The sequence below is a fragment of the Grampus griseus genome (genome assembly GCF_964374135.1).
Source record: "Grampus griseus genome assembly, chromosome: 6".
Classification (NCBI taxonomy): domain Eukaryota; kingdom Metazoa; phylum Chordata; class Mammalia; order Artiodactyla; family Delphinidae; genus Grampus; species Grampus griseus.
The window spans coordinates 35,164,415-35,192,002 of record NC_139000.1 but is presented as its reverse complement, the minus strand read 5'-3'; the positions used below and the strand labels follow the sequence as shown (position 1 = coordinate 35,192,002).

At 44.6% G+C, this 27,588-nt stretch overlaps 1 protein-coding gene across 2 annotated transcripts; it reads right to left on the bottom strand.

Moving 5' to 3' along the window:
• Positions 1-64: 64 nt before the first annotated feature.
• On the bottom strand, positions 65-26,877 carry ZBTB5 (zinc finger and BTB domain containing 5). Of its 2 annotated transcripts, none has more exons than XM_082656011.1 (2): positions 26,405-26,877; positions 65-4,970 (listed from the first exon to the last, which is right to left on the bottom strand). In XM_082656011.1, exon 2 carries the CDS (start codon positions 4,964-4,966, stop codon positions 2,936-2,938), a length of 2,031 nt encoding a protein of 676 aa, XP_082512137.1. In that variant the 5' UTR covers positions 4,967-4,970; positions 26,405-26,877; the 3' UTR covers positions 65-2,935. The 2 variants fall into 2 exon arrangements, with proteins under 2 accessions (XP_082512137.1, XP_082512136.1); XM_082656010.1 differs by lacking the exon at positions 26,405-26,877 and having other exon boundaries at positions 70-1,241; positions 1,905-6,565.
• Between the last annotated feature and the right edge of the window lie 711 nt (positions 26,878-27,588).

The following is a 27,588-nucleotide window of genomic DNA, read 5'->3' as shown; positions in this document are numbered from 1 at the left end:
TTTTTGGTCAAGGCTAATCAAGGTAGGTGGGTTTCTTAATTTTTATTTTAAAATTAGTTTCAGCACCTTCATATTTTGTCCCTCGTGTCCATCTCCTCACTCCCCAGGTGAATGCCCTTTTCTAATCACCTCAGTCCTCCTAAGGCCAGGCCACCAGCACTGCCAAAGCCCTGCTCCTGCTGAGGGACCTGGGCTCCAGTTCTTCCCCGCAGCTGAGCCATACTGGAGAGTGGAGTCTTCAGCCTGGGAGGCACGTAAGGGAGCGGCAGAAAGCGCAAGATTTGGCAGGCCCACTAGGAGTAAAACTGCGGTGAGAACAACACATCACCCTTGTCCACAGCTCAGAGACAAAGCTCAGGGAAAGCACGAGGGACTGATGACCAGTAACTGTTATTAACCACAGCATGAGAGAATCTTCTAGGAAGTTTGGTTTTAAAAAAAAGTACTGGTCACAGCAGGGTTAGCAGAGAAAGCAATACTACTTCATTTTTTTATTTCAACCTTAAAAACCTAAGGCGAAGAAAAAGAACACAATTAGTTAGAGGCATGAATACGACAAATTTTTTATTTCAAAGTCTCAAATTTTGACCAGCATAGCACCACTGACACAGGTGCCCTGATAGAACCTTATGATTTGGTCACCAGAAATGATTATGCCAAGCTGTAATTAAGGCTAACCAATCAAATCCAGGTACCCAATACCAGTTAAAATTCAGGTAGAAACTACCAATTTGTGGGAACCCTGGGACTGGTTTTCCAGGGAACCTCTGAATTATTTTTTAAGTGCTACAGCATGTACGAGGACCTGGCTCACAGGCTTGCTTCTCACATGTAGGAACTGATTGACTAAGAGGTAGATGAGAGATTCCAGATTCCACTTAGCAGTGGAGAGGCAGGGCTCCAGCCACTGTGTCAGAGATAGGCCCCGAAGCAAGTCCACTTAAGCTGGAGCTCAGGTGAGGGGGCGGCTTCCTGGCACCTCCTCCTCAAGGTGGAAGGGGAGGAGGGCTGCCACTGCTCTCCGGGTGCCACCGATTCCTCTTCCCAAGCCAGGCAGGGTCTCTCTCGTTCTCCATGCTGACCCACCTGCCTCCCAGGGTTAATCTCACGAGTCACTGGTCCCCACAGAGGGGTGGATGTGGAGCCTCCTCACATCAAGTCAGAGCATGACTGCTAACAATTCGCCACACACAGCTGAACCTCACAGGTGATCCCACAGCCTCCAGCCGTCTCCCCCACATCTGAAAGGAGAGGAATCAGAGGTTTCCCTTTTGGTTTTCCTCCCTGGGAATCAGTTCATAGGAGATGCTAAGCAATGAACATTGTAAGTTTATCCACAGACAGATGTGTAACTGCGTACACTAGATTAAGAGGAGAAAACACTCGCTGATTACCTTTCTTTCTAAACAAAGGTAAGAACTGAAGGATTTCACTCAATTATGCACAATGGCTTGTGTCTAAAAAAGCTGTATAAAAACTCATGTTCATGCATGAATTAAACTGACTTCATGAGCTCTATAGAGACACATTAACCTGTGCTTTTCCCCTGGAAGCTCATGAGCCAGGGCTCAGCCTGACAGCTGCTACCAAGAGCCCCGATGGCACAGGGTCAGAAGACCACAGGTGGGGCTGGGGAAGAGAAGCAGTGGGGTCCAGGGAGGCCCAGGGCAGTCACCCAGATGTCTCCTCAAACTGTCTCAGATGCTGCTTGGTGACTTCTATGCTCTGGGCTGCCCAACCCATTTATATTTACCCATGAATACTGCTGCATTTGGATTTCAAACATTCAGTATTGGGTTGGGGCAACAACAAAAGTTCAGGGTCTGTACTTTAAAACAATAGTATAGAACAGTAATAAAACCCACGATGGAGGGGGGTTGATTTCACTTTTGGTTAGTTTTTACCTGAAAACAGTAATCTAGGCCCGGGAAAGATGCCATATGTGGCATGAATGTGAAGAAGTGAAGCAGACAACGGGTTTGTCGTTGGGTGAGATGTGTCAGGCTGCACCAGCCCCCGAAATCTGCACGGAACAAAGGGTAAATGCGCCATAAAAGATCTCACTAAACAGGACTCCACACCGTCAGAACAAAGACAAACACTAACTCTTTTCTGACTTCCAAACATGGAACTGTAACATATGTAATACAAGTTGGTTAAAATACTGCTAAAACAGCACATACAGAAACAATACCTTACTTGTTGCTCCCTATAAGTACATACTCCTTTTACAACTTTGTTTTTAAAGCCAGGAAAAATTGTTAAAACATCTATGTAACAAACAGTGATGTTTTCAAAAGTATATATACACCTAATAGTCCAGAGAATGCTCGCTCTGGACCCAGTGTCAGCACCATGAAAGTGCAGTGTCTGTGACTGCAAATCAGACAAAAATAAAAAGTACAGTATTTTCTGAAGCCTAGGACTAGCTCATGATAAACTTTAAAGCATTTTTGGCAGACAGGTATGTCCTCAAGGGCCTTCCTTTTAGACAGGCACAAAGTTGCCACTGGTTACACTTAAGTTTATCTTGCATCACTGTACGGGTATATAATCTCATCAGAAGGTATATAGGAAATTTAAATGCTTCAGAGTTTTACAAAAATTGCTAAAAAAAACTTTTGCACTTCAATTTTTAATTGTCAAATGTGCCACTTTTAATGACATCGATTCCAAACTACTTTCTGACTGCATTACTCAACCCTAAGGAAGAACTTGGTTTCAGGGATTGGATCCCTTCTCTGAAAGCGTACATTTCACTCAGAAATGTAGCAGTACAAGCACTACACCTATTAATTCTCCATTTATTAGTCATCGAAATTTGCATGAGCCATTCGCAGCCTGAAGCCTCAAACCCAACGGCATTAACCACCAACCAAAAGAGACTGTAGTTTAGGTCCTGATACTGGCCTCAGCATTATCTCAAGAGGTCGGGTTAGAGCAAAGTGCTGGGAAGGTTGCTGCTCTGCCAGCGCAGGCAGGTGGTCTTCGAGTGTTTGTACAGGTGGCTGGACTGACTGAACCTCTTGCCGCACTTGAGGCAGGCGTAGGGTTTTTCACCTGTGTGAACACGGATGTGCTTCTTGCAATCTGTCAAGGTCAGGAAAGTCTTGCAGCAGATTTTGCAGGCATACTTGCGAGCCCCCTCTACGACTAAGACGTTGTGCTCCGATAAGGCCTTCTTGCACTTTGACAGGACGTCAGCAGATGCCCTCGTCAACTGCGGGGGGCCGGGCTGCGAAGGGTGGCCATTTTCAAATGAGGATGTGGCCGCGTTCATCATTAGCTGGGAACTGGCAGAGTTCTCTGGGATCTGTGAGCTCCTGACTGACGTTACCACTGGCATTTTGGGAGCTATGCGGCGGTAGTATGGAAAGTTACTGGCTCCACCTCTAGGGGAGCTCATCATTACCCTGGAGAAGGAGGAATGCAACCCCAGACCAGACCTGGAAAAATCCATCCCAAACTGTTCTCCTCCTTGGTAGCCTGAGGTCTGCACACATGGCAGGCCCATCACTTCCTGCATAGGCCTGACGAAGTGAGCATCTGTGGGTTCGCTGAACGGGTTCTCCATGTGAGAGCCAGGGGCTGAGGAGGGCCCGCCTGCAGGCCCAGCCTCTGGACTCAACAAATAAGGGGCCTCCCCCTCCAGCCTGCAGTCACTAGTGGTGTTTGGGATATTATCGTCATTGTTCTGATTTGCACTAAAGTTACTTCCTCTGCTCTTGTTAAGAAAATTTGAAATGCTAAAAGTGGATTTATGTTCTAGGTTATTTGTGACTTCCAAAATATGGATGTCTCCTACCCGGTCAGTGCTAGACTGGGGATCTGAAAAACTCCGGTCGCTGCTCTCGGGGCTGAGGTCTATCTTCTCGGCACTGACCACCACTCCCTCCACCTCCACCGATTCGCTGCCTTCCGCTTGGGAGGTCACGTCGCTCACTTCATCCTGAGGCTCAGGAGAGCTCAAGGGCTCAGATTTAACCACCACTCTCATGTGCTCCTTCTCACCAAGGCCAGCCTCAGGGTTTTCGCACTGAAAACCACTTTTCTCAGGTGTGGCTTCCTGCTCAAAACTAGCCTCGACCTGAGTGGCGCGGGAGGCCATGGAGAGCTGGGTCACGTTGCCGGTGCTGTTGTCGGACTGGCTGGGCACCTGGGCATCTTCTTGAGCACCAAAGGGCCGGTCAAATATGATGGCGCTGTCGTCCTGGGTGTCGGTCATCCCGTCAGCTTTAGGGTTATCCACGATCTTCAGAGAATCTGGTGAAAAGAACTCCTCCCGAGAATGAACCCCCGGCCCATTCTCTGGCGTAACGTCGGAGATGGCAGACTCATCCAGGGTGGGTCGGAGCCGCTGTCTGGCCCGCTCCTCTGCAGACTGCTTGCGCTTATGCAGGCGTCTCATGGGGAAGGGTGTCCGCTGGTCCAGGTTACTGCGCATCGAGGAGCTCATGGGGGCCGGCTGCTCCTCACCACTCTGGCTGGAATTGAGGGCTGAGCTCACGATGCTCAGTCCCAGCTGCTGCAGCATAAAGGAGCGCTGCATGCGGGCACTCTGCTCCTGAACGCGCTCGGTGGGGGGAGACATGGGCAGCGTCCTTGTCGTTAGGTAATGTTTACATGCCTTAACAACAGAGTTCAAGTGCAGGTGAGAGGCTGCCAATAAGACATCCATAACATTGCTCTCCCCCAGCATGAGGGTGGAGGTATACATCATGTCAATCAGTGCGGCAAAGGCCTCCGCTGTCACTACCTCGCTATCCAACTGGATCATGTTCATGGTCTGATCTCCCTCTGCCACAGAGAACAGGGCTCGGAAATGTGTACTGCATGCTGCTAGTACCGAGCGGTGGGCTTTGAAATGTCTGTTCCCCACTACAATGACACAATCACAGAGCTGGCCGTGAAGTCTCTGGTAGTTCAGCTGCTGGAAGATCTGTTCAAAGTGGCCAGGAAAATCCATGATCCTATTAAAAAAAAGAAAGTGTTAAGACGCAGAAGAGCTTAAGTCAAAGGGCACAGAGGGTGTGACGACAAGAGAGGCATGGGGACTTCCCTGGCGGTCCAGTGGTTAAGACTTTGCCTTCCAATGCAGCGGGTGCGGGTTCGATCCCTGGTCGGGGAGCTAAGATCCCACATGCCTCGCATCCAAAAAACCAAAACAAAAAACAGAAGCAATGTAACTAATTCAATAAACACAAAAAATGGTCCACATCAAAAAAAAAAAAATCTTAAAAAAAAAGAGGGAGGCATGAATGACCAAGCTTGGACCTTTCAAAGCTCGTGATGTTTCTGATGGTGGGCACGCAGACTAAACACCTGTCCAATAAGGAGCAAATGCTGATTCGGCTAACAGCCCTGGAAGCCTGCACACACACACAGATCAGCTACGGGCTGTTTACAGCCTCCCCTTCACCCTTACATGACCCACTTTTAACACTTAGGGTCCATGTTAGAAAAGACCAGTGTGTGGGTGATGCAACATCTATCTATACCTGAGAAGTCAGAGTTCTGCACTCCCTGAGGACAATAAATAAACTCCGAGAAATTATAAACAGTCTTTTAGCAACCTTAAATAAATAAAAAGGGCATATCAATATTAGTGGGGAAGATTTCCAGTTATAGATGGTAGTAGATTGCACTCATGCATTTACCCTCTCCACCCTTAAAGTTTTTTGGTTTTGTTATTGTTTTAAAGGTAAAAACCCACAAGGGAAAAAAGAATGGGAAAGAAATATCAATAGCATTTTGGAAGCTGGTGAGCAGGTTAACGAATACATGCTGACTGACTTAGCATGCCCAGAAAGCTGAATCCTAAACTGGCAGTGGCTAAAACAACCTGACATATATAAACCCCCACCCACCCAGAGGCTCAGAACTGGCTGCCAAGGTGCCAGGGGAAGTGGAGTGAAGATGATGTCAAGACAAGGGGACTGGCTGGAAGTCTATTCGATAAAAAAATAATCTAATGGACGTTCCACACCTGTGGCACAGAAAAGGTAAAGCTGTAGAGACAGAGAGTAGATTAGTGGTTTTCTGGGACCGGGGTTGGGCTTGGGGCAGGACTGCAAGTGGGAAGAGGGACTTCTGGGGGCATGATGGAAATGTTCTAAAATTGGGGTATGATGATTACACATCAAATTCTCTAAAAATATTTGAACTGTACACTTAAAACAAGGAATTTTATGGTATGTACATAGACCTCAATAAAGCTCAATAAATTAAACTTCAAAAAAAAAAGAAGAAAAACGAGATGAACAAGCTCCAAAACCATCTGCTCAGACTCCATTTTCACCTGTAGGGCTTCTATACAGCCAACCCAACCGACTGCTTAGAACATCACATGTATCTTTGATGATACTACAGAATTACTACTTTTTCTCCCCCTTAGGTGTGATAATGGCATTCTGATTTTTTTTTCAAGAGTAGTTTTTAAAGAGATAACATACTGAAATACTTACAGATGAAATGACATGATGTCTAGCATTTGCTTCAAAAGCTAATTTTTTGTACATTTGAAATTTTTTATAAATGTTAAAATTAAAAAAGGGAATAAAGAAGAGACCGCATGGACTATGGGTGGATCACTTTCCAAAGCTGAGTTTGGAATCATTACATATCTACATTTTCATCTCTTGGACTCATCAGAAACAAGAACTTGCTTGTCCTCTCCTAAGAAACTGCTACACTTCCTAGGAACTACAGGACTGCTGATTCAAAGTCTAACTCCTTGACTAGTGCTCATGACACACTCTCATTGTATGGTTAGAAAACAGGGTCAATAACCCCCAAAGTGGCGCTGCTCTGTGCCTTCTGCCCACAGACTGTAGAAGCTGAAGGAGCCACAAAGTTTAAAACCCTGTTTTATCCTCTCCAGCGAAGGAACCTCTGGTCCTCTGGGAGGGAGGGAGGCAGAATCTAATGGTTACACCCCAGGATACAAACACAGTCGTGCCTGGCACTAGAGATAAAATGATCAACAAGACAGATCCATCTCTGCCCTCAGGGGTGACAGACTAATCAACATTCAAATACAATAAAGTATTGCAAGTGCTGTGGTAGGAAGTACAAGGTGCTACAGGAGACAAAGAAAGGGCGCCTGCCTCTGACGGGCTGGTGGAGGGGGTGTGGAAAGCCTCTTCGGGAAAGAAGCCAGCAGTCCCCTGCTGGGCTCTGGTGGCTGAACCAGAGAAACTCTGTACTCAGGACACGAGGCTGGGACGAGCTGCTACAACCCACAGCTGGAGCATGAAGTTAAAGTCCGCACTAGAAGGTAAGACATTCCACCCACCCCACCCACCAATAGAAGACTAGCAGCCCAGGGTTCAAATACCCAGGGAATCCCTCCAACAGACCACTTGGGTCCCCATCAAACTTCCCTACAGTGAAGCCCACCAGTCCTCAAGGCCCATTCACTCAGCTTCCAATCAGTCAGGAAGAAGCACCACAAACTGGAGGGGAAAAATCCCTAACATTGAAACCGAGTGCGGCCCTATGGGGCTCCCAGGCACGGAGGCTTTTTTGTCCCCCACTTCTTGTAGGCAAAACTCCAGCCTCCATGACCTTCCCTGAGTTCCAAAGGGCAGATTTGAACAGTTGCTAATCAAGGGAGGAGCAGGTAAGAAACCACCTGAGGCAAGATTAAAGGGACCGGAGAAGATTAGGAGACCATCTGAGACCCTGCACACATCCTAATCTTGTCAGCAATCTCATCCTTTTGAAACTCTGCAGAAGAAGAATGCAAGACTGTTACTGCCTTCGTCCTTATTGCATACCCCTGACCATGAGCCCCGACTATAAGACCTCTCCCTATTCCCCAGGGAGGGGAGCACAGTTCTTGAGGTGCTAGCCTACTGTGTTCCCTCTTCGCCTGGCAAAGAAATAAAGGCACTCTTTCTTTCTCCTCCATAACTGTCTCAGTATTTCTGTACAGCATCGGTGCACAGACAGCCAAGATTTTGGCAACATGAAAGAGCCCTAAACAAACAAACAAAAAGGCATCTGGAAGAAACAGAACTAAGGGCGAAAAACACCTATAATTAACATCCTCAGACAGCTAAGATACAATATCCATGAAACAGGAAGAGAATGTTTTTAATTTTTTTTGAAAAGAAATATTCCAGAAACAAAAAAAAGTATTGAAGTTTAAAATTGCAAAAAAAATTTTAAGTTACTAGAAGGGTTGGAAGATAATAATATGGCTGAGGAAATGTCACAGACAAGGCAAAGGAGAAATAAAAGTGAATGAACAAGAGAAAAAAAGAATTAACTAATGAAGCCCAAAGTCTGAATACAAAAAGAGAAAAGACAGAAAATGGGGAGAACGATAAACAACAAAGAATAATTCTCAGAACTGAAGAAGTTACTTATTCACACTAAAAAGGTCCACCAAGTGCTCAGCAATATGAATGAACAAATCCCACACCTGGCTCATTACAGTGACATTTTAAAACACCTGGGATAAAGATCTGGAAAGTTTTAAGTGGGGGGAGTTAACAAAGAAGAGTTAACAAAGAATCAGGAATAAAACTGGCATTAGACTTCTCGAAAGCAATACTGGAAGGTAAAAGTTTCTTTAAAATTCTCCGAGAAAATTACTTCCAACTTAGACCATACCCAGCCAAACATCAATTGTAAGGGGAGACTACGGCATTTTCCAGACAAGCAAGAACCCAAAAGTCTACCTCCCACATATCCCTTCTCAGGAAGCTATTAAACCTTGTGCTTCAGGAAGCTGGGAATAAACCAAGAAAAGGAAGATGAAGAATATAGGAATTGCAGATGCATCCTAGAAAACAGGCAAAGAGAATTTGAAAGATGATGCTGAAGCCCGAAGTGAGAGCTAGGCAGCAGGACTGGGGAGCAGACTGGAGCAGGAATATGAGGGACTCCAAGGAGTTCCCCAAGGGAAAAAAGGAATGGAGAGATCACATGACACAGTTGAGAGTGCTAAGAAGTTAACAGTTCCATGAAAATGTGAAGATAGGTCATAAAAAAACAAGAATTTTATTTTATTTTATTTTATTTTTTTGCGGTACGCGGGCCTCTCACTGTTTTGGCCTCTCCCGTTGCAGCACATAGGCTCCGGACGCGCAGGCTCAGTGGCCATGGCTCACGGGCCTAGCCGCTCCACGGCATGTGGGATCTTCCCGGACCGGGGCACGAACCCATGTCCCCTGCATTGGCAGGCGGACTCTCAACCACTGTGCCACCAGGGAAGCCCAAGAAGAATTTTAAATGGGACAGTTATTAACTCCAGGAAGAATACATGGTTGTTTAGTTGCCGTACCCTATGTGTTTTGTTTACAGAGTCCTAATAATGTGAACACAGAGCCAAATTTGAGATACTGGAAGGGTAAGGGAAGGCCAATACATGTGTGTGGGGGAGGCAGAGGAGAAGTGGTGTAAGAAGGTTAAATTCTCACCTTCCCTATTAGTCAAGAAATGCTGTCTGAAATACTACCCCAAGAAATAGTAATATAAGAACGCTGTTTGGAAATACAGAAAGCAGTAGCAGACGAAACAACTAAAACAAGTGAAAGTGGCTGCCTCTAAGGAGGGGGAATTTGGAGGGGAAAAACGGGGGACAGAAGACTGCTATTTTTTTAGCTCTAAACCTAATGGAACTATGTGGCTTCTAAAATATAAATACATACATATATTTAACTTTTATAAAAATAATTTTTTTGGGGTTTTTTTTTTTTTTTTTTTGCCACACCACATGGCTTGTGGGATCTTAGTTCCCTGACCAGGGATTCAACCCACGCCCTCAGCAGTAAAAGCACAAAGTCCTAACCACTGGACCGCCAGGGAATTCCCAATATTAAATGAAATTTTAAAAAACATGGTAGGGCTTCCCTGGTGGCGCAGTGGTTGAGAGTCCGCCTGCCGATGCAGGGGACACGGGTTCGTGTCCCGGTCTGGGAAGATCCCACATGCCGCGGAGCAGCTGGGCCCGTGAGCCATGGCCGCTAAGCCTGTGCGTCTGGAGCCTGTGGTCCGCAACGGGAGAGGCCACAACAGTGAGAGGCCTGTGTACCGCAAAAAAACAAAACAAAACATGGTAGATCCTTGACATTCTAAAGGCATACACCCTGAGATCTTTGCACATCTCCAAATTCACAAGTACCATTATGGCACTTCACAAGGATTACTGCAAGCAGAAGGCCACATGGATGCCAAGCTGCACACCAGGCTTGCCCACTTGCTTTAGTGGCCCAGCCCTACAGAGCAGGCCAAGTCATGACTGAGTGAAATGACAAGTGACCACAGAACACACTCCTTCAAGATCCCTGGGAAATAACAAAAATGACAAACTCTAAATCCATAAAAACCAAAGGTCTACAGTGCCAACTGAGAGTATTAAGCACAGGCCTTTGCTGTACCTGGAAAGTTACAAATGGATGGTAAAATGCCTCAAAGCAGGGGCCACGTGTTGGCCTATTCTTTTACCTCCTGTGTTTTTTCAGCTTTTGAAGAGTTTCCAACAACAAAATACATCACTAAAACACGTACTTTCCTGCTGCCCCCTTCTTGCTTTATCAAGATTCCCTGCTAGGAGTGAAGGGCCAACAATGGCCAGCAGCAGCACATGCGCCCCTGACCCCACCCAATCAACCAGGGACCACAGAGCTCAAGGCTTTGGGGAGATTAGACAAAATGCAATTATTGCTCACAAGTCTATAGCTCCTGACTTGGAAAGTAAACACGTATAGTAGTAAATGTCAAGTTCCAAGGAGGCAATTATTTTATAGCAGTAACAGGGAAGAAACATTCTGGTTCAAGAAACAAAAGAAATAAAACAAGGAGTTGTCTCAGGAAGCTGTACCAGCCTCAGAGTCACTCTGAGAACTAAGAGACCATGTCAACTGGAGCCTTGTTAGGTTAAAGCAAGCAGCACCAGGCACTGAGTTTATTGCTTTCTCTCCTACTGTGGAGACTGGAACCAATGTTGTAGAACTGTTGCAGTGCTGACAGTAGTAGTAATAATAAAACAATGGTGACTACTGTTAGAGAGTCTTCTATGTGCTAGTCATTGTGTTAAGTACTTTTTATTTATATTATCTCTAATCTCCAAAACAACCTTGTCAGGTAGGGCTTACTATTCTGACTTAACAGAAGAGGGGAACATAAAAGACTAACTTCCCAAATAAATGGTATTTTAATGGAGCATTAAATGGGCAATGTCCAATGTCCTTCTTCTTCAACAAGCAGCAGAAATATGATCATCTGAGGAAAAACAGCCTCCTTATTTTTTGTAATGTCAGTTATCTTGAGTATAAGAGAAACCACCAGTCTTTTCCACAAAAGGTCATTCACTAAAATGTCAAACTCCTAATATTCAATCCCCCTTTCTATAGAAAGGGCATAAGTAGCAAGGAAATTGTGGTCTCAAAAGCACCATTTTGAGGAGATTCCCAGGGCCCAGAAACCTATGAGAAGAGACTACTGAGGTAGCTAAACATGACCCCAACGAAAACAGAGGTTTAAATAATGTTGCAAAATAGGTAAACAGTTCATATAACTTCCTGTCATCCTAGAGATTGTCAGCCCTACACTAGATGCCCTGACACAGTCCTTGAGATCAACTCAAGTTCTCCAGGCTCTTCTCCAAACACTGTAGGGATGCCTGGAATGTCCCGCTATGCCTTATTGTCAGGCCTTCATCAGGGCAGTACAAAGGCTAAGGATTCCTTTCTTCTTAAGGGGGCCTGGAAGTTGTGAAACTAAATGGTGACATTAGAGATGATCATCAAAACCGGGAGAAACACTTATTCTCTAAGTTAGTAACTGTGTTGAATTATCTGTTTAGACATAACTCCAAACTAATTTCTCCTTAACGGCAATATTCTTTCATCTTAATATCATTTAATCAATTTATGATCATTTAGATTAGCAATAGAAATCAAATCCACTAATATAAAAGCTAATTTTAGCCATAAAACTGGCCAATTAGATTATTCAACTGCTCCTTCCAATATATCCAAAGTGTCAGAAAACACTTCAGGGTAAGTCAGAGCCCTTAACTGGATACAATCAGTCCGCTCAACTGATTTAAGGAGAAAGGGATTTATGGTAAAAAGATGTTAGGAAGCTCACAAAATCTCCAGGAGGGTGGGAGAGTGATACAGGAATGCCCCAGAGCACCCAAGCACATTGTGGAAATCATTACTGCCACTACTACCTCTACTTTCCATGGATCCTGCTCTGGATTAGCTGCCCAGAAGAGAGCTGCCATTGCACCTTCTACACCAGCACAGTCCAATACAACTTCCTACAATGACAGAAATCAACAGCATAGTTGCTATGCTGTCCACTAGTCACATGTGTTTACTGAGCACTTGAAATGTGGCTAGTGTGACTGAGGAAATGAACTTTTAATTTTATTTAATTTTAATTAATTTAATGTCTACTGGATTGGACAGAGTAGTTCTAAATGCTCAGTATTGTTCCATATTGCTCACATCTGCATCCAGACCCCACTCAGGTACCTACAACCAAGGGAACCTAGTTCTCACATCTGCCCTGTAATGATGATTCTACCTTGGGAAATGGGACACACAATTTGCAGGCTCTCCAAATGGAAAGGTGGGGGTGTTCAAAAGGCTGGACAGCTGCCAGTGACAAACAGCCACTGTAACATTCCTCTGACAGTTAGAGCCCCTCCCCATGTATGTGATGGGTAAATGGCTTTGGAAATGCATAGCTTTTTTGGGCAAGAGGTGATCATCCCGAAAGTGAAAGAGAGAACCAAAATAACAGAAGGCCAAAGATCTAGTATTGTAGTACACGTGCACTGGCAGTGCAGACATCTTCAACTAGCATTTATTGAGCCCTTCCATAGGCTGTGATGAGAAACTAGGGTAAATTTTTAAAAGCTCTAGGGAATTTAAAACAGAACATTTAAAAACACTTATTTGTTAATTAATTTTTAAATAAAAATAAACAATGACAGGGACTTCCCTGGTGGCGCAGTGGTTAAGAATCTGCCTGCCAATGCAGGTGACATGGGTTTGAGCCCTGGTCTGAGAAGATGCAACATGCCATGGAACAACTAAGCCCGTGCACCACATTGCTGAGCCCGCACGCCTAGAGCCTGTGCTCTGCAACAAGAGAAGCCACCACGATGAGAAGCCCACACACCGCAACAAGAGTAGCCCCCACTCAACGCAACTAGAGAAAGCCTGCGTGCAGCAACAAAGACCCAACGCAGCCAAAAATAAATAATTAATCAATTAATTTTTAAAAAAGACCCAACGCAGCCAAAAATAAATTTTTAAAAAATAAAATAAAAACAGGGCTTCCCTGGTGGCGCAGTGGTTGAGAGTCCGCCTGCCGATGCAGGGGACACGGGTTTGTGCCCCGGTCCGGAAAGGTCCCACATGCCGCGGAGCGGCTGGGCCCATGAGCCATGGCCGCTGAGCCTGCGCGTCCGGAGCCTGTGCTCCGTGACGGGAGAGGCCCCAATAGTGAGAGGCCCGTGTAGCGCAAAAATAAAATAAAATAAAATAAAAATAAACAATTACATGTTAACTTTTATGAAAAATAACTATACCCCCCCGAAAAAAAATAATGAGAAGAGTGGCACTGTTTTACATTTTTGCATTAACAGAAGATAGCTGGATTCTCATATTTGCTTCTGCATTCAGGATTTTGCAATATCATACACGAGTGTACACTCGTGAAAGGATTAAGTGAAAAATGCAAATAAGTCTTTATATCAATATGAAAATAGCTTTGACCTCATAGACTCCTTGAAAAACTCTCAGAGGTCCCTATAGGTCCTTGGACTATACTTTGAGAATAGCTGATCTAATGAAAATTCTAACTATACTGGGGGATGGAGGAATGTGGAGTGTGCATTGAAATGCACAGAGCAAAACCAGTAGAATCATAAGGAGAAATTAACAAACTCATAAAAAACAAAATTCTTATCTTTAACCAAGGGGAAGTCAATAGATAATGCCTAAACTGAAAAATTAAGAAGCTCCAAGCATGGCTTTTTACATATGTATATAAATATCAAAGGAATTAGTTAAGAGTTGAAAGTGGGGGCTTCCCTGGTGGCGCAGTGGTTGAGAGTCCGCCTGCCGACGCAGGGGACACGGGTTCGTGTCCCGGTCCGGGAAGATCCCACATGCCGCGGAGCAGCTGGGCCCGTGAGCCATGGCCGCTGAGCCTGTGCGTCCGGAGCCTGTGCTCCACAACGGGAGAGGCCACAACAGTGAGAGGCCCGCGTACCGCAAAAAAAAAAAAAAAAAAAAAAAACAGTTGAAAGTGGGAGTCTTGAGGAAGAGAAATGGGGAGCAGGGAGGCCAGGGCCTAGTATTCATCTTAAAAATCTGTGGAACTAAAAAAAAAAAAAAAAAATCTGTGGAACTATTTGATTCCTTAAGTGATGTGTACTTAGCAAACTACATATATATCTTTGGTAAAATTTCTTTTTAAAAATCTAAAAAGAGAGCCTGAACAGACCATAACTGGTCCCCACCGCCATGCACACAATTAGAAAGAGCTGCCAAAGAATTACTTCTCCCCTGAAGAGGCACGAGCACCAAGCAGTTTTACAGGAAATATCTATTGAATGCTATGGAAAAGATAATTCCTATATTATTTAAACCATTTTAGGATAGAAAGCTTCCTATTATGCAATTTTAAATATTGATAAATAGCTATTATATCACATGCCAGGCAATGCAATTAAATACTGTAAATATTGGGACTTCTCTGGTGGTCCAGTGGTTAAGACTCGGTGCTCCCAATGCAGGGGGCATGGGTTTGATCCCTGGTGGGGGAACTAGGATCACGCATGCCACATGGCGTGGCAGGGAAAATAAATAAATATTGACCAATCTTTCTGAATGGACTGGTGAGGATAAGTTATATATAGTGAAGGGCAACCTACTGCTGTCAGTGTACTGACTGACTTTTAAGAGAAGCTATTTAATATACAGTAACAAGTGACTTCCCTGGTGGTCCAGTGGTAAAGAATCCGCCTTACAATGCAGCCGATGAGGGTTCAATCTCTGGTCAGGGAATTAAGATCCCACATGCGTGGGGCAACTAAACCCTCGCGCCACCACTACTGAGCCCGCGCACCTCAACGAGAGAGCCTGTGTGCCACTAACTACAGAGCCCACGTGCCCTGGAGCCTGTGCACCACAACTAGAGAGACAAAACCTGCACGCCACAACTAGAGAGAAGCACGCATGCCGCAACAAAAGATCCTACGTGCTGCAACTAAGACCCAACACAGCCAAAAAAAAAAAAAAAAAAAAAAAAAAATCCAGTAACGCATGCATAACTCAATTAAAGTAAAAATGGAGCCATGAGTTAAATGAAACGAGAAATGCAGCTGACTCACTAATGTGATTGTTAATATATGTTCTGGCCATCCCAAAGTGCCACAAGTCAGTATTCCAAGAATGAAATGGAAACAGCAGGGCCTTACTGTGATGCCTCAAAGTGATTCCAAAGACTATGAATATGAAAAAGGCTTAGTGTCATACTGTCTTAGGGTCTGCTTGTGGGAAACCCTACCTAAGAGGATTCAAGTACATCTGACTTATCAAGGAAGTGCTCCCAGGAGAAACTGGGAATGGGAAGCAGTAGAGAGAAGCAGCAGCGGCCAAGCAAGGGAGCAATCTGGGGCAAAATCCCAGTTTTAGCCTGGTCCAGCAGGGGAACTCTGGAGTATAAGTAACTGAGTTTGAGCCGTCTCAAGGGAACTGGTCTTTCATAGCCCTTGCGTTAGTCAGTCAACAGCTAAGAACCTCTCCAGGGAGATGGAGCACTTCAAGCTCTCTGGGCCTATGCACAAAGTGAAGCCAGTCACTCAAAGACAGTCCTCAAAAGAGTCACAGACACAAGCCGTTAGAAGCAAAGATTCACTCAAAGTTGCATAACTGGTGCACAGAAGCAGTAAAAAGGACCAAGGGGATCTGGTCAGGGCACAGACAGTATCTGCTATGTATACTTGGTGATACTAAAGAATAAAGTGCTATGTAACCATATGGATAAACAGATGACACTGTCTGTTGTAAAGGATATTTTTGTAAATATACTTAATATGTTTTATCCCCAATCTCCCACTGCTGTCCCCAAACTATTATTAGGTCAATGAGAAATCCCAATTCCTTTCTTTGATTCTAAGAGGCCACTTAGCATTAAGAGGCCCCATTGTAGTAAAAGTTAGTAATCACTGTTTTAACAAGTCATTAACAAAATAATTTACCATAATTTCTTAATTGAGTTTTCTGGGATAACTAAAGAAATTTAATTAATTTGGGTATTAAAATACAGCTAACTGTAGTTATGATGGTCTGTCAGTTAAGGCCTTGTACACAACCAACAGCACTCAACTCTGGTTTACTTGAGTGAAAGCCATCTGAGAGCTCAAAGACTTGGGAGGCTGAAGAACCAGACAGCAGGAGCTTGGAAGGGCTAGGAAGCAAAATCCACAATCACACTGGTACAGTAGGAAGAGTCTCCTTGGGCTACTGCCCCTGCAATAAATGGGCTCCAACAGTTCCCTCAGTTATGGACATCACATGCTCAAGATTCAAAGTTCCAGGGAGAGCTTCTAATATAGCTGAACTTAGGGACCCACCCACCCCTACCTGTGATTGTGCTGGGGAAGAAAGAGGAAGGATCTATTTTTCCTTCTGTGATGGAAGGCTGATTGCTGATTTATCCACCTAACAAGATTATACATGAAGGGGATGGAGATAATTCACAACAAAGAAATCAGAGTGCTATTAGGAAGAGAGAAAGAATGCTGGAGAATTTTTTGGTGATACTATATGATATATTAGGCAACAAAGAAACTGGTCAATATAAGGACAACCCAAGAACTGGCATAGCCTAATTTATATTTCATGTTCTTTATAAAAACTGGTCACTTGAAATAAGTCAACGTGTATAGCAGATTGCATTTTCCAAGTTGGCTAGCCACATGAAGGTCTCCCATACTGCATGTTTTCTTACGGTCTGACATCAACACTCCTCTCATGAAGAGGTGGGCGTCTACGTCGACTCCCCTTGAAGCCAGGCAAGTCTATGACTATGGCAAAAGTTACACTATGTGACTACTTGTGAGCTAGGTCATAAAAAGTGACACCGCTTTCACCTGGTCTTTTTGGCGTCCTCTTAGAACCCAACAACCATTCTGTGAGGAAGTGCAGCTGAAATCTAGTTGACAGTCAACACCTGCCTCCAGACATGACTTCAAGTTAACTTCAGCCCCACACACAATCTGACTACCTAACAGACCCCAAGAGAGAATCAGCTAGCTGAGCCCAGTCAACCCCTAGAACTCTTAGAGATAATAATAAAATGCTTTTTGTGGTTTTAAGCCATTAAGCTTTCGAGTGATTTGTTACATAGCAATAAATAACTGAAACAATGTAAAACTTGTTAACATCACCCCACAAATCAATATTCAAATACTATCTCCAAGGAACACCTTTTTTTTTCTTTTGGTCTGTCTACTAATGTCCTTGGGGTAAATCACTTTCTACCCATTCTTAGTCCAGCTGGAAAAGATCAGACTGCCTCCAAACCTCTGAGTTCCCGATGATGTTTGGTTCCTCCAAATGATCTAGAGAGGCCTGGCTAATTTCTTAACCACTTCCCTTGATTACAATGATTGTTTCAGAGATGGATATGTGAGCCAAGCCACAGCAATTAGAGTCTGCCCTGGGGACTTTTGCTGATACCATCAACAAAGAATCTCTTGTTCCCTTCTGCACCACAAGTGCTAAAATTTGAACCATAAAGAGAAGATTAGCATGGCCCCTGAGCAAGGATGACAAGCAAATTCATGAAATGTTCCGTATTTCTCACTCACTGGGATCCTTATCAGTGCCAGTGTTACAGGAGAGAAATGATGGATTGACTGTTTCAAAAGAGAGAGCGAGAATAGAATAGAATAGATATTCTCTTCACCCAGATTGCAAGCTGTGAGAGAGATGTAAGTCTAACGCTGATGGTGGCAATTTTTGCCTATCTGAGAATGAAGCCAACAAAGAAGGAAGCAATACCAAAGACAATGTCCTGATGACATCAAGACCATGGGATCCAGCCATGACTGTAGTTAGCATGACCCTAGGACTTTCTATTTCATGAGCCAACAAATTCCCCTTTTACTTTAACCTGGTTCATGCTGGATCTCTGTCACACAGTGAAGTTCAAATCGCAATCTTAAAAAAATCTAAACAACATGGCTATCTTGAAACAGTTTTGGATCTAGAAAGTGTATTTTTAAAATTCAGTTAGTTTGAGAGGTATGAAATGTGTTACTCTCCACTGTGATGGAAGGGAATCATGAATCAAGATCATGGTTATTCAAAACTCACAAGCATCTCTAGCAAACTCAGAGATCCAGTCTAAAAGCTATAAAAGAGTTCATGCTGAGAAGGTAAGTGTTTTACCAAAAGCTGCCTGTTTGAAGCCTTCAAACCAAGGGAAAAAGCTTCAGGTCTCTTTTTCTTTTTTTAATAATTTTAAAAAAATTTTATTTATTTATTTTTGGCTGCGTTGGGTTTTCGTTGCTGCACGCGGGATTTCTCTAGTTGCAGTGGGTGGGGGCTACTCTTCGTTGCGGGGCGCGGGCTTCTCATTGTGGTGGCTTCTCTTGTTGCAGAGCACGGGCTCTAGGCACACGGGCTTCAGCAGTTGTGGCTCATGGGCTCTAGAGCACAGGCTCAGTAGTTGTGGCACATGGGCTTAGTTGCTCTGCGGCATGTGGGATCTTCCTGGACCAGGGCTCAAAGCCGTGTCCCTTGCATTGGCAGGCAGATTCTTAACCACTTAGCCACCAGGGAAGCCCCAGGTCTCTTTAAAAGATTTCAAAATGTGACTATGAGCCTATATGGCAGGAGGATATACAGCAAGTAATCTATCAATTTGTAACTTTGACCCAAAGCAAGTGTACACTACAATATTTTTTATACAGGAACAGAGTTTTAGAAATTTGCAAACTAAATATAATTAAGAAAATACACTTATACCACTCCTTATTACATTAACATGAATAATCAAGAGTTGACTTTTCTCAATAGACTTACTTTCCTAATAGTGCTTTACTTAGACTAATAAAAAAGTTCATTTGTGTTCTAGGGGAACAAGCCAGTTAATAGCACATTTTAAACTGTTTGACTTATATATTGACCTACCCACATGCTTTTCAATAATATACTTAGTTCATAAAGAAATGTACACCCATACTCAAACATCATCTACAACATATCAAGTGATCTGCCGCTGGTCTGCCAGGCAGGACCTGCAAGGCTACACCTGCAAGAAGCATCTTAACATTCTAAGAACTCTTAACGTTCAATATCCCTAATCTAGATAAAACCCTAGCAGAAAAATAACTAAACAGAACTTTGCCTCCACTTGTAGAGATGACGTAAGTGAAAATAAATGTAAGAGAAAAAAACTAGGCAAGGTCCCAGTCAAGCAGGCTAGGATTTCTGATGGGGTTACAAGTCCTGGAGTCCTAGAACATTCATCCATATTCTGGTCTGATCAACTAAGTGGGACTACGTAGGCACACAGGCGCCCAAGGTTAACCCCAGCTACCACATCTGTCAGCATGACTAATTTTGTAGTCTCTCTGGTTCTGCTGTGTCAGGGCAGCTCAGAAATTGGACAGATTAAGTGTATTAAAAAGGAAATCAGGACTTCCCTGGTGGTCCAGCGGTAAAGAATCTGCCTTACAATGCAGGTAACGCGGGTTTGATCCCTGGTCAGGGAGCTAAGATCCCACATGCTGCGGGGCAACTAAGCCCACGAGCCACAACTACTGAGCTCGAGCACCTCAACTAGAGAGGCCACATGACCTGGAACCTGCGCACCAGAACTACAGAGCCCACGGTGCCCTGGAGCCTGCACGCCACAACTAGAGAAAGAAAACCGCACGCCACAACTAGAGAGAAGCCCACGTGCCACAACAAAAGATCCTGCGTGCCGCAACTAAGACCCGACAAGCCAAAAATAAATAAAATAAATAAATAATAAATCTTTAAAAAAAAAAGGAAATCCATCAATGACTAAAAGTGAGCATGACTGGGGATGTCAAGCTAATGCCAGAAGCCCTTACCATCTCACCCTACCCTCCAGCTCTCCCACTTTACCAGCTTGTTTCCCAGTTCAAAATTCCTAGGGCTGGACTTCCCTGGTGTTGCAGTGGCTAAGAATCCTCCTGTCAATGCAGGGGACACAGGTTTGAGCCCTGGTCCAGGAAGATCCCATATGCCGTGGAGCAACTAAGCCTGTGTGCCACAGCTACTGAGCCTGTGCTCTAGAGCCCACGAGCCACAACTGCTGAGCCCGTGTGCCACAACTACTGAAGCTCGTGCGCCTAGAGCCCATGCTCCACAACAAGAGAAGCCACAGCAATGAGAAGCCTGCTTGCCGCAACTAGAGGAAGCCCGTGCACAGCAATGAAGACCCAACACAGCCAAAAATAAATAAATACATAAATTTCTTTAAAAAAATTCCTAGGGATTAGCTGACCTAAAACTTCATAATTCAGCTTGAATAAGAAAAGTTATTAGTGACCTACTTATATTCTAGTGCAAAGTCAAAATGCTTCTACTAAAACTTCTTGTTGACTCCAGGGACTATAATTTCTCTCTCTCTTCAAAAGTGCCTGATATACAACTCCGTAAATTATCTTGAATGAATTTTGTATTTAGGTGAAATGTAACACCATATTACCCAACAGTCATTTTTCTGAGAGTCACAACTATCCCTACAATCAGCCAAAAGCCAGAAAGAAAAAGTCTCAGAATATCCAAAATAAAGGTCAAAGCCTACGTATGAAAGATTTCCTCATAGGGAAGTACCTCAAGCCCTCACATAGTCTTTTTTTAATAATTATTTTTTTAATTAATTAATTAAGCTGCAAAAAGAGACAGCTGATGCACTAAGGGAGAAAAGGGGCCCAGCAGCACGTACTGGGGCTATTAGCCCTAAATTTTTACATATATAGAAAGCGCATGTATGTGGAATCTCTTTTTTTGTTTTGTTTCGGTTTCGGGGGGTGGTTGTTTTTTGTTTGTTTTTGGCCGCACTGCGTGGCTTGCAGGATCTTAGTTTCCCAACCAGGGACTGAACGTGGGCCCTCGGCAGTGAAAGCATGGAGTCCTAAAAACTGGATCGCCAGGGAATTCCCTGCAATCTCATTCTTTAAAAATATAGGATAAATGGGACTTCAGCGTAAAGGCAGCCTTTGATTTATACATATACTGTGCTACTCAAGTTTGCAAAATAAATCACTTAGCATTTTCTCAGCAATATTACCTTCCAAGACCACTCACAAAGTATGCCTTTAACCTGTTACTATGTTAGCAAACAGGTCAAAGCACCTGTGCAGTGTAAGTAACACTGCACCACACTTACCACTATACTTCGATTAGTTGGATGAAAGGGTTGAATGCCTACTAAGAGCGAGGTCCTGTAGGTATTTTACATATATTCTCTCTTACGGATGATGATCAAGCAGTGACTGTCTTCCCCATGCCTAGGGCCAACATCACCCAACTAGTACAGCAAGTGAAGGATAAGAGATATGATCCTAGGTCCATCCACAAAACTTCACTTTGCAGTAATGGGAGTAGCCCCCAGGAAGACATGGGCCCAGTGGCTGATGACAGGATATTCAGAGGAGAGACAGTAAGCAATTACTAGTGTGAGCAAAGGCTAGGAATAAGGATCAGGCAATTGGAGGGAGTGAGGGGATGAAGCTGAAAAGCAGGGTCAGGGTCAAGGATTGGAACTGAGTGAAAAGACAGGTGTGTAAAATAACAGCTAAGGGAGTGAAAATTAGAGCAAGGATTCTGGAAGAGCTGGCAGGAGGGGCTTTTCGTCTCTTTTCTTCCTCAAATTCTCCCTTATTACCAATGCTACACGCCACCGCCACCACCACCACAGCCCACACTGCCAAGTCTTCACCAGTGATAACAGACCCTAGTTTAGAAGGTCAGCAGGATGCAAGATAAGCTTTGCCTTCTCCTCCCACTGCTCCTTACCACTGGCTCCTCCCAACCCTGCCTTCCATGAGGCTGGTGCCAAACAAGAATCAGGGAGCAGAGCCTTGGGGAGAAGAGGGGCTGGGTGACAGAATGCATTCCTGGTGGCAGGATCACCTGTAATAAGGGGAAGATCTTGGTCTGCCCAAACCTGTCAGGGAGGTGGTCAGCCAAGGTGGTGGCCCACCGGCAGAATGCTGTCTGATAGATGGGCATGCTCAAGACAGTCAGTTACATGAGAGTCTGACAGCATTGCACTTCAACTTCAAAATAATTTATGACAGGGGCTTCCCTGGTGGTGCAGTGGTTGAGAGTCCGCCTGCCGATGCAGGGGACACGGGTTCGTGCCCCAGTCCGGGAAGATCCCACGTGCCGCAGAGCGGCTAGGCCCGTGAGCCATGGCCGCTGAGCCTGCGCGTCTGGAGCCTGTGCTCCGCAACGGGAGAGGCCACAACAGTGAGAGGCCCGCGTACCACACAAAAAAAAATAATAATAATAATTTATGACAAACTTCACTGCTTTATCCTATTTAGAACTTTACACTTGCACTGTAACTGTTCTAGAAATTTCCCTGTCTCGGGTACTACATTTTCCTAAAACTTAAAATGACTAGCCAGCCAGCTGATTGTCCAGATAAAAGAACACCTGTAGCCACTTAACGCTCTAAAGAGCATACAAACTTCACAAAGGTACCCAAAAATCTATAGAAACCATCCATCAATGGCTTCTTTTAGCTGTTTATATATTTGAGACTATATTTTAACATGTTTTAAAAGTCTAAATATATTTTCCCTCTATTATTTAGAAAATGCTGCCTGACACACATCCCAGTTGCCTCCACCACACACAACCTTTTCAGCAATTTTTAAAAATAGCTTTTATTGCCTTGCACCCCTGACAGATCAAGATACGTATTTCTTACGGAAAAAAACTAAACTTCTATCAAGAAGAAAGCCATGCTGAAGCATTGGAGACACAATTATTGATGGTGCCTTTCCAGGAGAGAAGATGAAAAATGGATTTAATTCATTTCTTATACCTAGTTTACCTTCAAAGTAGTATATTCCTTCACTTCTGAATAATTTATCAAATCAATAGTGACTGATACTTCACCTGCTAAGTGACTGATACTTCACCTGCTAAGTTGCTTTTGACATTCTACTCAAAATAAAATACAGTGTATGTTACTACATGTGTTTAGATTTTTGTACCATCTGTACATTCCTCTCAAAACTGAACCCCAGAACAGTGGGTTTTCTTCTCCCTGTCCTCCTTCCTCAAATCCTCTCTGTAGACTAAAACAGAAGGACTTGTATTTCAAAGACCTTTAAAATTGAAGGTCTTATATTTTTAGAGGAAGACAGCTGAGTATATTTTAAATTATAACTAATTTAGATGTACTGAAAAATCAATTACACCAAGTTAACAATATCATGTATGGAAGAAAGGGGGGAACAATTAACCCTAATCATTTTAAACTTAAGCTGGAAATAAAGCATTTGTAAACTGTTATCAAGTATACAAAGTAACAAAACACCAAGTACAGTTTCCAAAAAGCAGACCCAGCACTCAATCATCCTTTAAAATTTGTCAAAGAAACAAAACAGTTCATTAATTCCCCTCTGAATAAGGAAAAAATATTACTTCCAATAGGATTCCTTTCAATAGCAAACTTTCTTCAGAGTGCAGATTTGGAAAATTAATTGCTTACAATTAACAACGAATTAGTTGGATACAAAAGTCTTTTAATTGCACCAAGTTTCATTAAATCTAAGATGCCAGTGATTATCAAGTGCAACATTATCTCATGTAACATTGGGGGGAAAAACAATGCCAGTTAAGCTATGGTATAATGCTTACTTATGGCATCCTGTCCTCAAGATTAAAATGTGAACAAAATGTGGTTTAGAATCAAGGAAATACTGGAACCTTAAACATATCATTCAAGTATGTTAGAGTATCACAAGGAAAATTATGTACAGATAAAATAATCTTAGATACTAAGGCAGTAATCTATCTATATTACAATAAAATGTCAGTACTCCAACACAATTCCTAATCTGAGCTGTCAGAAAGATAAATCAAAGCTTTTAGTAAACAGATGTATAATTAATCAAATGAAAAGCACCTCCCAAAATTGGAATCTGGAGATTAAAAGCCACTATTCAGTAATGACAATGATGAAAACAACTGTAAGAACAATAGTTCACTCAGAAACAGCTGGCCTTTTAGCATGAGTTCACCTCATACTTAGACAAAAGGTGCCGTGTGGTGTTACATTCCATCCCACCTGCTACACTAACAAAATCTGGCTCTACTAGACAACATCCATATTTGAGAAATGTTAAGTACAGTCAAAGAGAACTCATATGCTTAAAACTGACAAACAGGAAAAGTATTCGTTTACAACAAATTTATATTAAAAAAATAAAAGTTGAAGACTAAAATGGAATCAATACCTTGGGTTTTTCTTTTCCCTTTCCAAGGAGAAACTGAGGCAGATTCAAGATTCTGTCAGCACTACAGCAAACTTTGTCATTTCTCACTGTACACAAGCTATTTTTAAGTCTTACCCACGCTAAAGAACTCCAATTCAACATAATTCATGCTAAATACTAAACATTTACATGCATTTTGTATCCAACTGATTTTTTTTTTTAATAACTTCAACTACTTGTGATAGCCTTACGACAAAGTCTCTTTTGAGAGCGCTGACCCCTAAGCTTAGGAAAACACCCCACTCTAAGATGCTTTTCTTCCAAATCTTATCTCTTTCAGAATTTTGCTAGACACCTCAAATAGGAAGAATACAGCTTGCCAGTATCCCCAGCTAACTATACCATGCTTTGACACAACTTTTAGGAGAGAAAAAGCAAATCAAGAAAACATGCTGACTTCAGGACTCTTTAAAAAGTCCTGGTTCATTTACTTAGCAAAACGCAAGAGCCCGAACAGGTCCTCAACGAGTTAGTCTTACCTGGCAGGTCACCAACCTGACAGTGGTGGTGAGGCCAGTCTTCCCAAGTTTTCTGGGATTTCCAGAGGGGACTAAAGTAATAGTAGGAGGCCTTCCCTTGGTTTAGGGGCTTTTCTCTAAAATTCTCTCTCCTCTCCCCACCTGGTCTTTTTCCCCCGCCGCTAATCTTTTAGCTTATCAACCTCACCACCAAAATCACAACACTGAATGCACTTTCTCCAGAAAACGGTGAGGCACCTAGCCCACCTTTTTTAAATTATCTAAGGCACAACAGCCCCTACAAGGATAACAAATCATCAGTGATGTCTAAGGCACAGCATTCTCTTCAATCTCTAAAGAAAGATCCTAATGTATGTAATATCTTCTACCTACTACAACTGAAAACTGTATGAACATATTTCGGAAATATTTCTGCTTCAGTTCTTGAAGGTGAAGGGTTTCTTACTTCAATTCATTAAAATTAACCAGAACCCAACCATACTACTTAGTACTCAAGATTTCACTGCGCCTTTACCTAAAATTTTTCCTCCAAACTAAATATTTAGGATTTGTGTCCTATTCAGAAATTAGCTTCCACAGTACCCTCCACGATGCCAGAATGCACACTGACTTAATAACAAACGACCTTTTTTGGAAGAGAAGAAAAACTAACCTTCGACCCCCCTTAACTCACTGCCTAAGGTTAGTATTTAAGTATAAATCTGCATGTCCTCCAAACAAGGGGAGGAGGGCAGAAGGCTGTTCTTACCACTGCATCCCCCACAGCTCCTAGCACGAAGCCTGGAAGCAGAGGCCATTCAATAATAGCCTATAAACACTGTAGTCCTCTGGTAAGTTGGGGCATTCCAAAACACTGGCTCCACCCCTCCAAGGGTCAGCCTCCGGTTCCCCATTCCAGACCGCCTCGGCCTTGCTCTGGTGTAAATGAAACCTCGTCGCTCAAACAGACCCAGGATGGGGGCGAGAGAGCCACCCGACCCCATCCCGCAGATCCTCTATTCACCCCGCCAGGCTGTTGGTCCCAAGACTTCCCCACCCGATCCCAGTAACCAACGTCGCAGGCCCGCAGATCCGAGGGGGCAAGAGCCCCGCCCCACCGGCTGGACCTACAGCCTGGCGTCAGGACACGGGGGACGCCTGCGCAGAAGAACACGCCTTCCACCCGCCTGGCCCCTCCGTTCCGAGGGTAACAATACCACCTCAGAAAGACTGACAAGGTAGGCGGGGGTGGGGGGGATGGAGGGGAACCGGTACGCGTCTGCGCGCGCCCCGACGCCTGGACTAGACCCTGCTCGCGCCGCCCATCCAGCTCCCCCAGAGCCCAACTGTCTCCACGTGAGCGCGCCCGCGCGCGCCACCACGGCTCGCGCTGACAGGGTTGCCTCACCTGAGCCGGACTCCGCCCCCCTTCTCGCTGGAGGAGGCGGTGACCCTTCTCCGATCGGACCCGACAGTGTCGGAGGAGGCGGGAACGTCCAGGCTGGCGCCCCAGTGATGGGATTTCCTCCCCCTTCCGCCCACCCCGCCTCTCGTCCTCCGGCTACTTCAGCCCGTTCGCCGCCGCACTCTGAGACTACCACGGCAGCGGCCCACAGTAAACGGAAGTGACGCAACACGAGATCGCCTACTCCGCGGCTTTTCTCCTCCCCTCCGGCCGCGCTACAGCCAATCAGAAGCGGAAGCGGCGGGACCAGGGTAGATGTGCCGCCAGCCAGCGCGCGGAATCCGGCGGAATTTATTCGGCCCCGGGAACACTGACCAATCCGCGGTCCCAGGAGCCTCGCTGTGTTTACTACCGAGCGAATCCGTGAGCCCTGCAGCCAATCACCGTATGCCTTACAACACGTAAAACTGTTATCAAACGCCTTTTAAAGCGGGATTTATCACTAAGCGACTCTAGGATTGGACTACAGAAAAGTGACTGTGTGCCGAACCCATCCAGACCCGCTGTGGTGGAGGCCCCCGGGTTTTCCGCCTCATTCCACCAGTCACGACTACGACTGCCTGAGGTCTGAGCCAGGTGTGAGGCGAGCCCGCGAGGTAGTGTCCCACCGCTGGCTGGACCTGAAGGATTTCCCCACACTCACGGCGCCCGGCTCCCTCTTCGGTGACACCGGGCTCCCTCTCCAACGCGAATTCCCTTCGCGGGACCTCGTAGGCTTTGGAAAAAAATAAAATTCCAAGACGCTGTTTAGGTTGAATTAAGCCAAAATCCAGGCTAAAGACGCTGAACCGAAAATGCCATCCATATGACGGCAGTTGGGTCCGACACCGCGCCACGTCCAGTCCCGGTGGCGGCGTCTCCAAGGGCTGGGGACTGAGAAGTCTGGCACTTCGCTCCGCATTCCGTGCCGCAGGTCAAATAAGCCTGCAGTCTCCTGAACCAGTCTCCCAATGAACAGAATGGGAAACGTGGAAGAGTTGCGGACTTCGGTGGGACAATGTCAGAAAAGAGCAAGGTCCGTGCGGCTCCCGGGCTCGCAGGTGCACGCTCGGACGGAGAGCCCGAACCCTTAGGTACACCGGCCCCGGCGCCTCCGACGGCAGAAAGAAGCCCACCTTCCCCATGCG